This window comes from Ciona intestinalis, chromosome 1 (genome assembly GCF_000224145.3).
Source record: "Ciona intestinalis chromosome 1, KH, whole genome shotgun sequence".
Taxonomy (NCBI): Eukaryota; Metazoa; Chordata; class Ascidiacea; order Phlebobranchia; family Cionidae; genus Ciona; species Ciona intestinalis.
The window spans coordinates 9,572,836-9,585,093 of record NC_020166.2 but is presented as its reverse complement, the minus strand read 5'-3'; the positions used below and the strand labels follow the sequence as shown (position 1 = coordinate 9,585,093).

The following is a 12,258-nucleotide window of genomic DNA, read 5'->3' as shown; positions in this document are numbered from 1 at the left end:
CGACATAATTTTTTTCCTTTAATAATTATCTCTGCTTAATTTAACATTTGATATCCCCTGCAGGTAAAAGTGGAACATCATAAATTAAACTTTGCGCACGTTCAATCTAAATGTGGATCCAAGGATAATCTTACTCACACCCCCGGTGGTGGAAAGGTAATTATATTATTTCTATTTCTTTACCTGACTTTGTTTAACAAGTAACATACGACCATACATGGTAACTTGTAAGCGAGCACGTGTGAGAAACGGGAATAACATATGTGGTTGCCTCGCCATGCACAGATAAATAAGTTTCATTTATTCCTTAGTTTTATTGACATCAAATGTGGATATGTAAAAAAAAATTGTGTAGATCTGCCTAGCAGCAACAGTTAATAATATATTATATAAACTTTATATAGTGCTGCAGTATTCCTTACCAAAGGTAATTAAAACTAAATCTCCTTTTCAATTCTTGTTTTAGAATTACCATATGCCAGTTACAAGGCATTATATTTTACTAAAATCCATCAAAACGACCAAATTAATTTAAACATTCTTATTATTCCCAGGTTAAAATTGAAGCGAAGAAAATGGATTTAAGTCACGTTCAGTCCAAATGTGGGTCAACCGACAATATTAAGCATGAACCACAAGGAGGAAAGGTAACAACATTATTTATTCTCGTGGGAAATCATTTATTACTGTGGTTTTGCATTGACTTTTCTACTCTCTGAAGAATTGATAATTTATTTAAATAAAATATATATATATATATACATTTTTTGCAATTGTAAGTGTATTTTTTATTCTGCTTAAAATACAATGAGACATACTTATTTTGTGGCTCTTTTTGGCCAATTTTGTTGGCCTAATGTCCTGTGTTGGGCATAAGTGTCTTGTTTTATGATGTTTTTCTATTCTATATTGAAATACATATGATATATAGTAAATAGTCATGTAGCAAAGCATGCCAAGGGACCTGGGGTTTAGTAAGAGATTGACCTATCACCCCAACACCCACAAAGTTGTTTTCATTTCAAACCTATCCCATTTTTCAGGTTAAAATTTTCAAACAGCGAAAGTTAAATTTTTCCAACGTCCATTCTCGGATAAGTAGTTTGTCAAACATGAGCCACAGCCCTGGTGGGGGGAAGGTAGCTTTCAACGCAAACCTTGCACTAACTTGCCCATGTTAACTTAAATAATATTTCCGGTGCTCTTGACTACTAACTCAAAAATTGCTAGAAAATAATTTTAACAAAAAAAAAAATTGTGCAAAACATCTTTAATAAACAAGAATAATTTATACAAAAAATTTATTTTTTTTCTGAAAATACTTCGTTTTTGGTGTTCTAAATCATTTTTTTCCTTTAAAAAATATACCATTTCTGGTGCTCTTTTAACTAACTCAAAAAATCAAGTTAGTTTGGTAAACCTTATTAAAAATTAATAAGAGTTGCAAAAAGGTGTAATTAATTATACTGATACTGTTAAAAATAGCAAACATTGGGCTAATGGGATACATTTTGTATCTAATCACAAATTTGGGTTTAGTTTGTGTTAGTCAGTCTGTGTTAAATTAATAGATAATGTTGATAAATTAGATCAGTTTGTAATAATTTCTGTCAGTCTAAAGTGAAAGATTTTCCTTTTAGTAACCACTGGACTAAAGTCAAAGATTTTGCTGTTTCATCACCATTTACTAAAAGTTTTGTAATTCAATCAATCTTTTAATCTAAACTTCAAACTAATCCAACTTTTTAACCAAGAAAACTTTAAGGTTTTAACCTAGATACCTTTAAGAAATAAATTGTTATAACAAAAATTAAAATTTGTCAGAAAATTTGTAAAAATGTATGAATTATCGTTTTAAACACAGTATGGTAATTCACATATTACTCGTCGCAGGTTAAAATATTCTCTAAGAAGCTCGACGTGGCACAAGTGTCATCCAAGGTTGGAAGTAAGGACAACCTCAAGCACACCCCCGGTGGTGGGAATGTAAGTGGGGAGTTTGTATATGAGTTGCAAAGTGTGTTCAATGTAAAGTAGGGAAGAAAATGTGGTCCCAAAATACCTAGGGAACATACTTTTAATTTGAAGGATGAAGAATAAGTAGTCTTGAATAGTTAATAACTTTTAACAACAGAAGTGGTTATTACATTCATATATAATGAAAACACTTCAAAAACTTCGTTAAAATTTATTTTTTTTTGTAACGTACACAGCAATATCAATAAAGTGTTGAAACAAAACTTTAGAATATAATTAACTTTTATACCAGAGAAGCCAAAAACATTATATTGCAATATGCCTGGTAGCAGAAGTAATAGAATTTGGAAATTTTGATAGAAAATGTCTTTGTCATTGTCGTTACCCACTTACCTATTAGTGGGCGACATTGTGTTAAATAAAAATATTCGCCACAGACAAAGATAATTCATGAAAAGGTTGACGTCTCGGATGTTCAACCAAAAGTTGGCAGTAGAGAGTTCATTGACCACCAGCCATTAGGAGGCGATGTATGTCATGCATGGGTAGTCGCACAAATTTGATAAAAAAATCACTTTTTTAATGAGTGGAACAATAAATTATTTTCTAGCACAAATTTGATAAAAAAGCTGAAAAAGGTCACTTTTACAAATTATTTATTTGCACAATGAAAAATCACTTGTAGTCACACAAATCATGTGTAAGCATGTCACAAAAAATCACTTTGTCGACCAATTCAACTGTTTTAGTTTGTCCCACAAATTTTGACTGCTTTTAAAATTTGACAAAAATCACATTTTCAAATTAATTATTTGTACAAATGAAAAATCACTTTTTCAACCAAATCGGTAAAGTCACTTTCACAGAGAAAAATTACAACAAAAAATAACTTTTACAAATTGTAAAACATTACTTCCACATGCAGGAGTAGCGTATCACACACGTTTAGTGAATTTTACCACAAAAAAATCACTTTTAGAACAAAAAAACAATTTTTATTATTAAACCTCTTGTTTTTGTTTATTGCACAAATTTGACCAAAATCACTATAACGAAAAATGGACAGAAAAATCACTTTGCTGCCCAAAATTTGCCAAAAATCACTTGTACTATCAAATCACTTGTGTTTGCAATCATATCTGTTCTTTCCACACATTTTAATTTTAAGCTGCGTTTCCTTCTCGTGAAACAAAACAACATTTTATTTGTCGAAAAAACTGTATTTTCAATCATTGTTATATTGACTTTGTTCCATTTAGGTAAAGATTAAATTTTAGAGCAAATTTAACCAAAAATCACATCAAAAATAATTGATTATCATGACATGTCACTTGTGTTTGCAACAAGTTCTTTTTACTTGTTGTTTTTTTAATCATGGTTTTACTGACTTTATTTACAGGTAAAGATTAGAAGCAAGAATCTTGACCTAAGTAATGTTGGGTCTAAATGTGGATCTTTGGATAATGCAAAACATAAACCAGGTAATGATGGCTTGGGTCCTTGGGAATATGGTTAATGATTGAAATTGGGCTAAAATATTTATGTACATGGTACAAGAAGATTTAGTTTCTACATGGTTCATGCAAAAATGTTTTGTTCAAATAATGGCAAGAGTTGATGTATTTAAAAAAATGCTGCTTATTCCTTTCTCTTCGTTGTTTCAATATATTGTGATCTTCACTATCTTTTTCGAAGAGATAAATAAAGTTTATGTTAAATAACAAACCCTTCCCATGCAGGTGGTGGCAATGTTCAAATATTTGATGAAAAACTTGACTTTAAAGAAACAGCCAAACCAAAGGTGAGTAGGTGGTATATATAGTATTTGTATAGTTTGGACTCTGGACTTAGTAAAACAAATCTTTAAAAACAAACTGAACTGCTTCGTATACTATAAACAGCCATCATCCCAAAGTATTCTAAAAGATTCTAAAAAATCTAGCATGGGCATAACGTAACAATCCGTTTCTAACACTCAACCAAAACGAATGATCAAGCTAAGAAACACCAGATGTTATTTGCGGTTACCTAAACTTGTCTACCAACATATTCTCTGCCAAAAAAGTAATATAAGCAATCGTGTTATACAATTACTTTCTTTCAGGTTCCTTTCTCGGAGAATGCAAACCACACACCAGGTGGAGGAAACATAGAAATTTTAAACGAACCGCTTAAATTTCGTGACAAAGCTTCGTCAAGAACTGACAGTGGAGTTAACATGTCAGCTACATGTGAGAGGGTTTATGTATTAGTATGTGGTGGCTATGTGGGAATGATTGTAACTTGTTTATCGAGGAGGCGAGGCGAGGCAACGGCAGTCACCATACCGCGAGTGTGTTCTGTTTCATACACCTCAAGCCCTCTAATGAGTTACTCTAATCAAGTATCAAACTTCTTTATACTAAAACGAAAGTCGTTATAACACAGGTGTTCCGTTTCATACACCTTGTGCCGCTTACAAGTTTATGTATGTTACTTTGTGGGTGATTTTTTTATATATGGCTGACAATTTGGAACCCATTAGTGACCACTGGGTTGGAGCAATTGTTTTTAACTGACTTGCCCAAGGACACATACGCCCACAACAATGGTAGTAAAGCAGCATTAATCCTTAAACCCAATATCCTCTAACTGTCACTTACCTAATTCTGTCAAACCAAAGCAAAATAATTCAAAAATTACAAAAAAATGACAAAAAACTTTTTTCAGCATCTGAATCCTGACTTGAATGCAAGACAACTCTATGATGCAACAATCGCACTTTGGTGACGTAACAATGAACTCTGTTGATCCACAATACTACGTAGCAACGTCAATGTTGTAAATATGTTTTTTACTTTCCTAGATATTTGTATTTTACCAGCCAACATGGTATGTAGCGTTTTATATTTTTAAGCACATATCTTACCATTTATTTTACCAAAAAAATCAAAATCAAATGTACAGGGTATTGGTACACAACTTTTGTGGTGCGTTAGTAACAGTACAATATTTTAACTGTATACATGATTAGATTTCGACTGCTTTTTAATGTACAACCAAATTCTACCACTTTTCGGTAATTTAGCAATTTTCTTACGTAACTTAACATACAACAATGTTAAATCAAAACCTAAGAAAATGAATTGAGTATTGCAACCTACTTTAGTATTCAAATCAAATAAAATTCTAAACAAATATAAATCTAAAATTTGAAGAACAATATTTTTTGTCTAACTTGAACCTACAGTAGTCAAAAATTCTGTAAATAGTTTTAAAACCAATCAACTTTGTACATATGTAATGGACACTACCGTTCAGGTACTTTTATTTTACCTGTGGCTGCTTTTATTTTAACAACTGTTTTATAACAGCTGTAAAGAATTTCATTTTTGGGTCCTTGTTTTTTACCTTTATTGTCAAAAATGTTTTTCTAAAGAGTTAAAGTTACTTTGTCCCAAATATCAACATGTTTTGCACCAATGTTTGAGATTAGTATAGCTGCTTATGATGTCATAATGTCCAGTCTTCCTGAACAATGTAACATAGCAGCAGGTTTGGGTGTTAATTTGCGAATATAAACTGCTCATTTTTACTGACAATAAACTGTGAATGTATTCGTGTAAAAATACTTGCTTGATTCTGGAATAGCAGTTGTGTATTGGTCAAAAACATACATTAGATTATGCCCATAAAGATTATAAAAGTCACGAAGGTCTTTAAAACACTGGTGTTTACTTTTATACACCTTGTGCTCGCTTGTAAGTTACCACCTATGTAACTTTTGGGTGATTATTTTTTGTTCTTTTGGTAGATGATAGACTTTTATTAATAAGCTGTTAACTATTTTGACTTATATTCACACAAAGATTGCACTTAGTTTGTTTAATATAAGATTTTTATTAGTATTGCTTATAAAGAACTAGTGATTGCCCAAAGCCAGTATCAAACTGATTCAGTTAAAGGACTCAACATTAGTAAAGGTTATGCAGATTGTGGCAGCCATTAAATCAAGTTATATTCACGTATCAAATACTATTACTGCAAAGAAACAGGCAAGCAGTAAGATTCAGCATTAATCAGGAAATATGATAAGGTGTTACAGCAGTAATGTGTGTGATTGTTTTAAATACAAAGTAAAAATGAAATAGAAAGTTATGTTTGATGTGGTAACTGCATGGTATGATTGCTTCTTTGAATAAAATTTGGTTTAAAAACGATAAAATGTTTTCGCTTAGCATCTCCAAGACTTGGGGCTTTCTTCTATGGATATTGGAGATGTTTTGTGGACCGCCTGTTTGGAAATGGTGGGTGATTGTGTGTAGGTATTATAGGCGCCACACCTGGGGTGGCAGGGTGGGCAGACATACCCCTTGAGTTACTGCAGTGCATTAATTAGTCAACATTATTTCACAGGATTGTGCATTTAACTATCCCTGCCGCCCCTATTTTTATAAAAGATTGGTGCCCATGGCAATTACATTTGAACACTCTGTTATTTGGTGGTTAGGCAGCACTTTTAAACCATGTGAACCAGAAATTCAGCGGAACACCAAATAAATGCCCAAATGTTTTGTGGACATAACAGTCTATCACAAAGCCTATGGACTTCTGCACTTAACATAAGTTATACGCCAATCAACTTTTAAACATACAAGTTATCGAACCTCAAACTTTTTCTTCAACGCTCTGGTAAACGCTGGTGTGAGTCCAGTTCCAGTTGATTGGTTTTCATCTCTCTTAACCAATGGTGTGCCACCGGGACTTCGAATAATGTTCGTTTTCTTCAACGACTGCAAGAAATTAAAAGGTTTATGAGGTGAATAACTGTTTAATGGTGGCTACAATCTCGGTAAGTTATATTTAAATGGTTTAGTATTTTATTGTTATTACTAAAGGAAAAGGTATTTGTGATTATTTTTTATGAAAAATAATACAGGTTTGGTAACTGTGTATTATTTTTATAGGCACCACATGCAGCGGTTTAATTTTAGTAAAAATTGCTGTCAATTGATAATATCATACCAAAATACTTTAAAACCAGGTATTTTTATTGATAGAGTTAGAAAGGTAAAAAGTCAATTATAAACGGTTGGGAAACACTTAAGATATAGCAGGAGAACAATTAATGATTTTCTGTAAATCACCTTTGTTAACTTGAGTTTACTTAGTGGCAAAATATTTTTATTTTCATCTGTTTGTTGTGTTCGTCGTTTCAACTTTACATTCTGTAAATCCTGTATCGTTACCAGCTGTACTTTGTTTGATTTCTGTGAATTAAAATAAGTGAGTTTACATAGGGCTGACAATTTAGACAACCCATAAAGGACCACTAGGTTGGAGCAAATGTTGTTAAGTGATTTTCCTAAGGACACATACACCAACAATGGTGACAGCTTCAAGCCTTGGTGTATAATTTGTTATAGGTCTAATTGCCTACAATAAAACTTTACATATATAATGAAATACTTAGGAACCTTGTATGCGTTATAAAACAAACCCACTGGTCTATCAGTTCACTTCTATTGAATAAAATTAACATATTTACCGCTCCAGGCTTGCTGCCTTCATTCTGTTGGTCGGAAACTTTCTTTAGTTTCAAGTTTTTAATCGCGTCAACAGAAATACCGATTGGTGCAGGCAGAAAGGAACTCTGTTACATTAAATTGAAATACTATTATAATGATGCAACTTTTAAAACAAAAATTTGTATGATTTTTGTTAAAATAACACTATACGAATTTGTTTATTTCTTTAAAAGTCATAATAGAAAATATACAATGATTAACAAAAACTGTTATGAAAAGTATCACACCAAATGCGTTGTGTGGCTGTTAAAAACAAACAGTATATACTGCAGTAGTCATAAGTTATATTCTTTTAAATAATTTTTGACTCTTATAATTTAAAACATTTTGGTTTTAAAACCAAACCAACTTTATTCTACTTAAATAAGAGACTGGCGATGCCATTTAGGCAAAATATATTTCTCTACTACCATTAGTGGTTGGACTTGATTTTTGTTGGTTACGTTTTCGATACACCAGATCAAACCAACTTTAGTGATTTTAAACTAAAACCATGTTTTACCTTTTGTTTCTGGGGTGCTTGGGCAGATTTCTTGGATTTTGGGAGTGCAGGAATATTGCCTAGGGGAGGTGGTGGTGGTGGGGGTGGAATGGGGGGAGGGGGTGCTAAAGTAATTGTGGGTGCTTGTGTGTTAGAGAAAAGGGGTGGTGTAGAAGATGAAAACTTCTTTTCCAGTTTTACAATCTTTTTTGAAAGTTTTGCGACAGTGGTTTCGAGTTGTTCAATTCTATTTGTTAATCCTGAGTTGCTTTCAGAATTGTTTATTTTTGGACGGAAAAATGAAATAAGGTATTGTATAAAAGTATAAAATATGGAAAGAATAAAAAACTTTCTAGAAGGTTTTTGTTGGGGTGTGTCTTCCAATACAGTGCTGGCAAAAGTTCTGTGGATTTAAAAAGTAAAAAATCAGGTGTTATGTGAAAAACTTTACCGAAAGGTAGGGCATATTATTAAGTTAAAACATAAAAATTATTTAATTAAGCTTAACACATATACAACGAGACTAGAAGGATATAACTATTATATTTTATTTATATTTGTGAAAACGTTTACAAAAGTCAAAAGGTGAAAATGTTAATAATGATAAAGTTAGAATAGTTAATTTAACAATTATATCTGTGGTAGAAGAACGCAAAAAACACTGTTAAATATTATTGTTATACATATAAACAATATACAGAAGTTTTAAATATTTAGTAACGCCATTTTAGGAAACTATAGTAAACGATTTAAATAATATAACTCACGCATACCTTCGTTGCTTTTTACCAAGCCTTCGCTGTTGAAATCTACGAGCCATGTTTCGTTTAAGTTTTATTAAATAAATAAATTTACACTATAATATACATATATAACAGATTGCAGTAACCGGAAATTACCGATTTTAAATTTCCCGGTCTTTGACGTCACGTATTATGGGTTAAAGGTCAAAACATTGCTATTTTATGTTTTGAAATAAAAATATTTACAATACAGAAAATCGTTGCTTATTGTTTAAAAAGCTATTATTAATTTAAAAAAAATATTTTATTTGAACTTATAGTGCCAAATGTAAGTATCAACAATGATATTCAATCGTCTCTGATTTCTATGTAGCTGTCAGCTGTCAATCAAATATTCGCAACTAAAGCAAAGAAATAACTCGTTCATGTTGTTTGTTGGTTTTGTGACGATTTATTGAAGCAAATAATTATGAAATTGTGTTGTTTATCGCAAAGTTAAACAAGTTTAAACTTGAAGTCAAGAATTCCCGATATTTGGACGCCTGGCAATGGATCTGATTGATCATTCAGTTGAAATCGACCATGCTTCGTCCATGATGAGGAAAATTCATGATCATCTAAAAAGAGAACAACTATGTGACGTCATTATTATAGGTAATAATTTGTAATTGTTTAAATGGCTTAATTATGAATTAAATGTTATTTTTGTTGTATCAAGTCTGGTTTTTTCTTAAGTTGTTTGTTGGTTTGGTTTTTTCATACTGTAGACCAGCCACAAAATAATAACAAAACGATATGATCAGAACATACCTTGAATAAAATAAATTTATTTAATGCACTTCGCCATAGCACAGTTAGAATACTTGATTTGTATTAGGTTAAAAGCTCGATGCTGCTAACATCATTGGTGTTACGGCAATTGTTCCAACCCAGTAGTCACTTTTGGGCTGTCCAAATTGTAAGCTATACGTAAAAATAACCACCCACAAAGATACACAAGTCGTATCTTGTATACAGGCACGAAGTGTCTGAAACTGAATACCTGTGTTATAACGACTGTTGTTGCCTGCCATGTGAGGGTAAATAACTTCATTCATTCATCCAGCTGGATCAAAAAGGATACCAGCTCATCGTCTCGTGTTGTCTTCGGTATCGGAATATTTTCGTGCGATGTTCAACAGTGAGGTGAGAGAGGCCGTTGAGGAAGAAGTCGTGATGTCGGATAACGATCCTGATGCGTTGGAGAACTTGATCAAGTATATGTATACAGGTGAGTGGCAACACTGTCAACATTTTTGGAATTATGAAGAAAACTCAAATGACATTGTTTACTCCAAGTCATATTTGTAAAGCATTAGAAAACTCATTGATTAATGTGGGAACTGGGAAGTGCTTTGTATGTTTGTGATGCAATCAATTGGCTAACATATAGTGTAGATTTAAATAACGTACACATGTGAGCACCAACATTTCCAACATTTTTATATCCTAAAGAACACTGGGGTACAGTTGTTTAATTTAGTCATCAAACATAGGGAACCTCTTTGATTAATGGGGCGAATGCAATATACTTTGGATGTTTTGGATGATGAGCAATCGGGAAATGTTTAACATGGGAAATCTACAATGGGAAAAGTTATTACTACAGTCTGTAAAGTATGGCAGTTCGTGAAGAGATTGCGCTAGTTGCGACATATATTTTTTGCAATGAACACATTCACCCATAAGATACAATTATTTAAAATATGACCACTGCCTAATAGGTACTTTTGCAAGCAATGTTCAGAAACGCTACTTAATTTTGATACAGATTTGTTTTGTTGGGGTATTTAATTAGTTGGCTAGGTTACATTATTAGGTGGAAATTGGTAATTAGAAAAGGGTTTGTTTCGTTAGTTAGAAAAAGGCATATGTTTATTTGGTTTATAGTAGGTCTTTAAAAGCACTGCGTGCTTTGAATACCACCCTTTATGAGAGTAAAACTTTTTGAAAAAAAAAACAAAACAAAATATGAACTTTTTAGATTTTACAACTGTGGCTGTGTTAAGAATGAATAAATTCCCCCCCCACCTCCACAAAAAAATTAAATCAAGTCTTTCTGTCGCTGGCTGAAATGCCACAGTAGTTATTAGGGCTGTGGTTTCATATTAGTTTTAATAATAAATATACCCCTCCCCCCATTATAATCAAGTTTGTACACAGCCAGCTGAAATACCACAATGGTTATTAAGGTTTCACATCAGTTGTAATATATAGGTATATACCTCACTTCATAATAATTGAATTATGTGTTTGCTTGCGCCATTGGTTTCACACCTTTATTTGTTCAATTGTATTTGTCCATTGGGTATAATGGTGATTGGTGATATGGTTTCGAAGAAATTAGTTGGTTATTTATAGATGTATGTGTGTGTGTCTCTCATTCACCATATGCGAACATTTGATTTTAATTGATCATTAATTATTCATTTACTATCACTGCACTGTTTTAGCAGCTGTCAAAAAATCAATAGTAAGTGCAGCAGTTAGTCATTTAAAATAGCATTTTCAGTGATAGGTTTAAAAGCTTATGTTTGGTGTAAAGATTTTTTATATATGCACAAGGCAGATATTTAAGCTAAGTATAAAGTGCTTAAGTTAAGTGGGTATATTTCAATTTATAATTCATGTGGGAATTACACAGGACTCATTTAAAAGCATTTATTAGCGAGGGTTTTATGAGGTTTCTATAATTCATTGTGTGACATTATAACAAGGTAATCTTAATTGGCAATTGTTGTTTTATGATTTACTCATAACATATATAATTATTTTATTATCTGATCTAAGTCCATTAACATAACATTCGCACAATTTTTTAAATACAACTTGATGGTAATTAAGTGGCATACCAGTATAGGGAATTTGAATAAAACTTTTTAAATTTCTAACTCAACAATATAGTAGGGTGGGGAAGATTTTTCGTCCTATTTGGTAGTAAACAAAGAACATTCAAAGAATATTAAAACCGTATCCTCACGACTCTCATAGACCGTTGTTAATTGTTAATACATGATCAGAATATTTGGGTTTTATGTGCTAAAGGTCCCGTCTCTTCCCACCCTGTTATATAGTAACTGTTTATTCAATAGGGTTCTTTACTCATACTATATACATAATGTTGCCAGTTGCCACCAGATGTATTATAAGTGTAAAAGGGATTGTTTGGCACGTGTTTGTTACACATGTCTTTGGACAAGACACTTAACGCTAATGGCATATCCTGATTATGTCTCCCTGTATGGCAGACCAAAATGCCAGTCCTTAAAGATTACAAGAGAAACCAAAATTGCCGGAAGATCTATTTAACACTTAGAAAGTTACAGCTACTAATCAAGCGGTCCCCAAACTGGGGTCCTTAAAGCAGTTTCACAGGGTCCACAAAGTACAGCAATGATTATGATTCAATAAAAAGCTTTCATTCATTTTTGTGGTTTTTGAATGAATGAAT

General features: G+C 32.2%; 3 protein-coding genes across 8 annotated transcripts in view; 2 read left to right on the top strand and 1 right to left on the bottom strand.

Annotated features, from left to right (window-relative positions):
- The window catches only part of LOC100185955 (microtubule-associated protein tau-like), a 29,208-nt gene extending 23,623 nt beyond the window's left edge, over window positions 1-5,585 (top strand). For 2 of the 5 annotated variants that reach the window (XM_026833659.1, XM_009864223.3), the window contains 9 exons: window positions 64-156; window positions 555-647; window positions 1,044-1,139; window positions 1,894-1,986; window positions 2,415-2,507; window positions 3,377-3,458; window positions 3,717-3,778; window positions 4,082-4,208; window positions 4,687-5,585. In XM_026833659.1, the coding sequence (XP_026689460.1) occupies window positions 64-156; window positions 555-647; window positions 1,044-1,139; window positions 1,894-1,986; window positions 2,415-2,507; window positions 3,377-3,458; window positions 3,717-3,778; window positions 4,082-4,208; window positions 4,687-4,700 (753 nt within the window). In that variant the 3' untranslated portion in view covers window positions 4,701-5,585. The remainder of the gene's footprint in view (window positions 1-63; window positions 157-554; window positions 648-1,043; window positions 1,140-1,893; window positions 1,987-2,414; window positions 2,508-3,376; window positions 3,459-3,716; window positions 3,779-4,081; window positions 4,209-4,686) is intronic. The other 3 variants (XM_018811500.2, XM_018811498.2, XM_018811502.2) reach the window with 3 other exon arrangements.
- A 251-nt stretch (window positions 5,586-5,836) lies between these two features.
- LOC108949460 (proline-rich protein 11-like) lies at window positions 5,837-8,986 on the bottom strand. Its single transcript, XM_018811722.2, has 6 exons — window positions 8,799-8,986; window positions 8,047-8,428; window positions 7,505-7,609; window positions 7,104-7,226; window positions 6,624-6,749; window positions 5,837-6,250 (listed from the first exon to the last, which is right to left on the bottom strand). Exons 1-6 carry the CDS (start codon window positions 8,843-8,845, stop codon window positions 6,191-6,193), a joined length of 843 nt encoding a protein of 280 aa, XP_018667267.1. The 5' UTR covers window positions 8,846-8,986; the 3' UTR covers window positions 5,837-6,190.
- Window positions 8,987-9,095: 109 nt separating this feature from the next.
- LOC100181969 (kelch-like protein 5) overlaps window positions 9,096-12,258 on the top strand; it is a 12,502-nt gene continuing 9,339 nt past the window's right edge. For both annotated transcript variants that reach the window (XM_009864222.3, XM_026833690.1), the window contains exons 1-2: window positions 9,096-9,422; window positions 9,874-10,038. In XM_009864222.3, coding sequence (XP_009862524.1) covers window positions 9,317-9,422; window positions 9,874-10,038 — 271 coding nt within the window. In that variant the 5' untranslated portion in view covers window positions 9,096-9,316. The remainder of the gene's footprint in view (window positions 9,423-9,873; window positions 10,039-12,258) is intronic.

Bases quoted from the DNA above. Each gene is read 5' to 3' on its own strand.
- LOC108949460 (XM_018811722.2), bottom strand. From the start codon at position 8,845: ATGGCTCGTAGATTTCAACAGCGAAGGCTTGGTAAAAAGCAACGAAG. The intron at 7,610-8,046 runs GTAAAACATGGT...TTAATGTAACAG, and splicing joins AAGCACCCCAGAAACAAAAG to AGTTCCTTTCTGCCTGCACC. The intron at 6,251-6,623 runs GTTCGATAACTT...ATTTCCAAACAG, and splicing joins CGTTGAAGAAAAAGTTTGAG to GCGGTCCACAAAACATCTCC.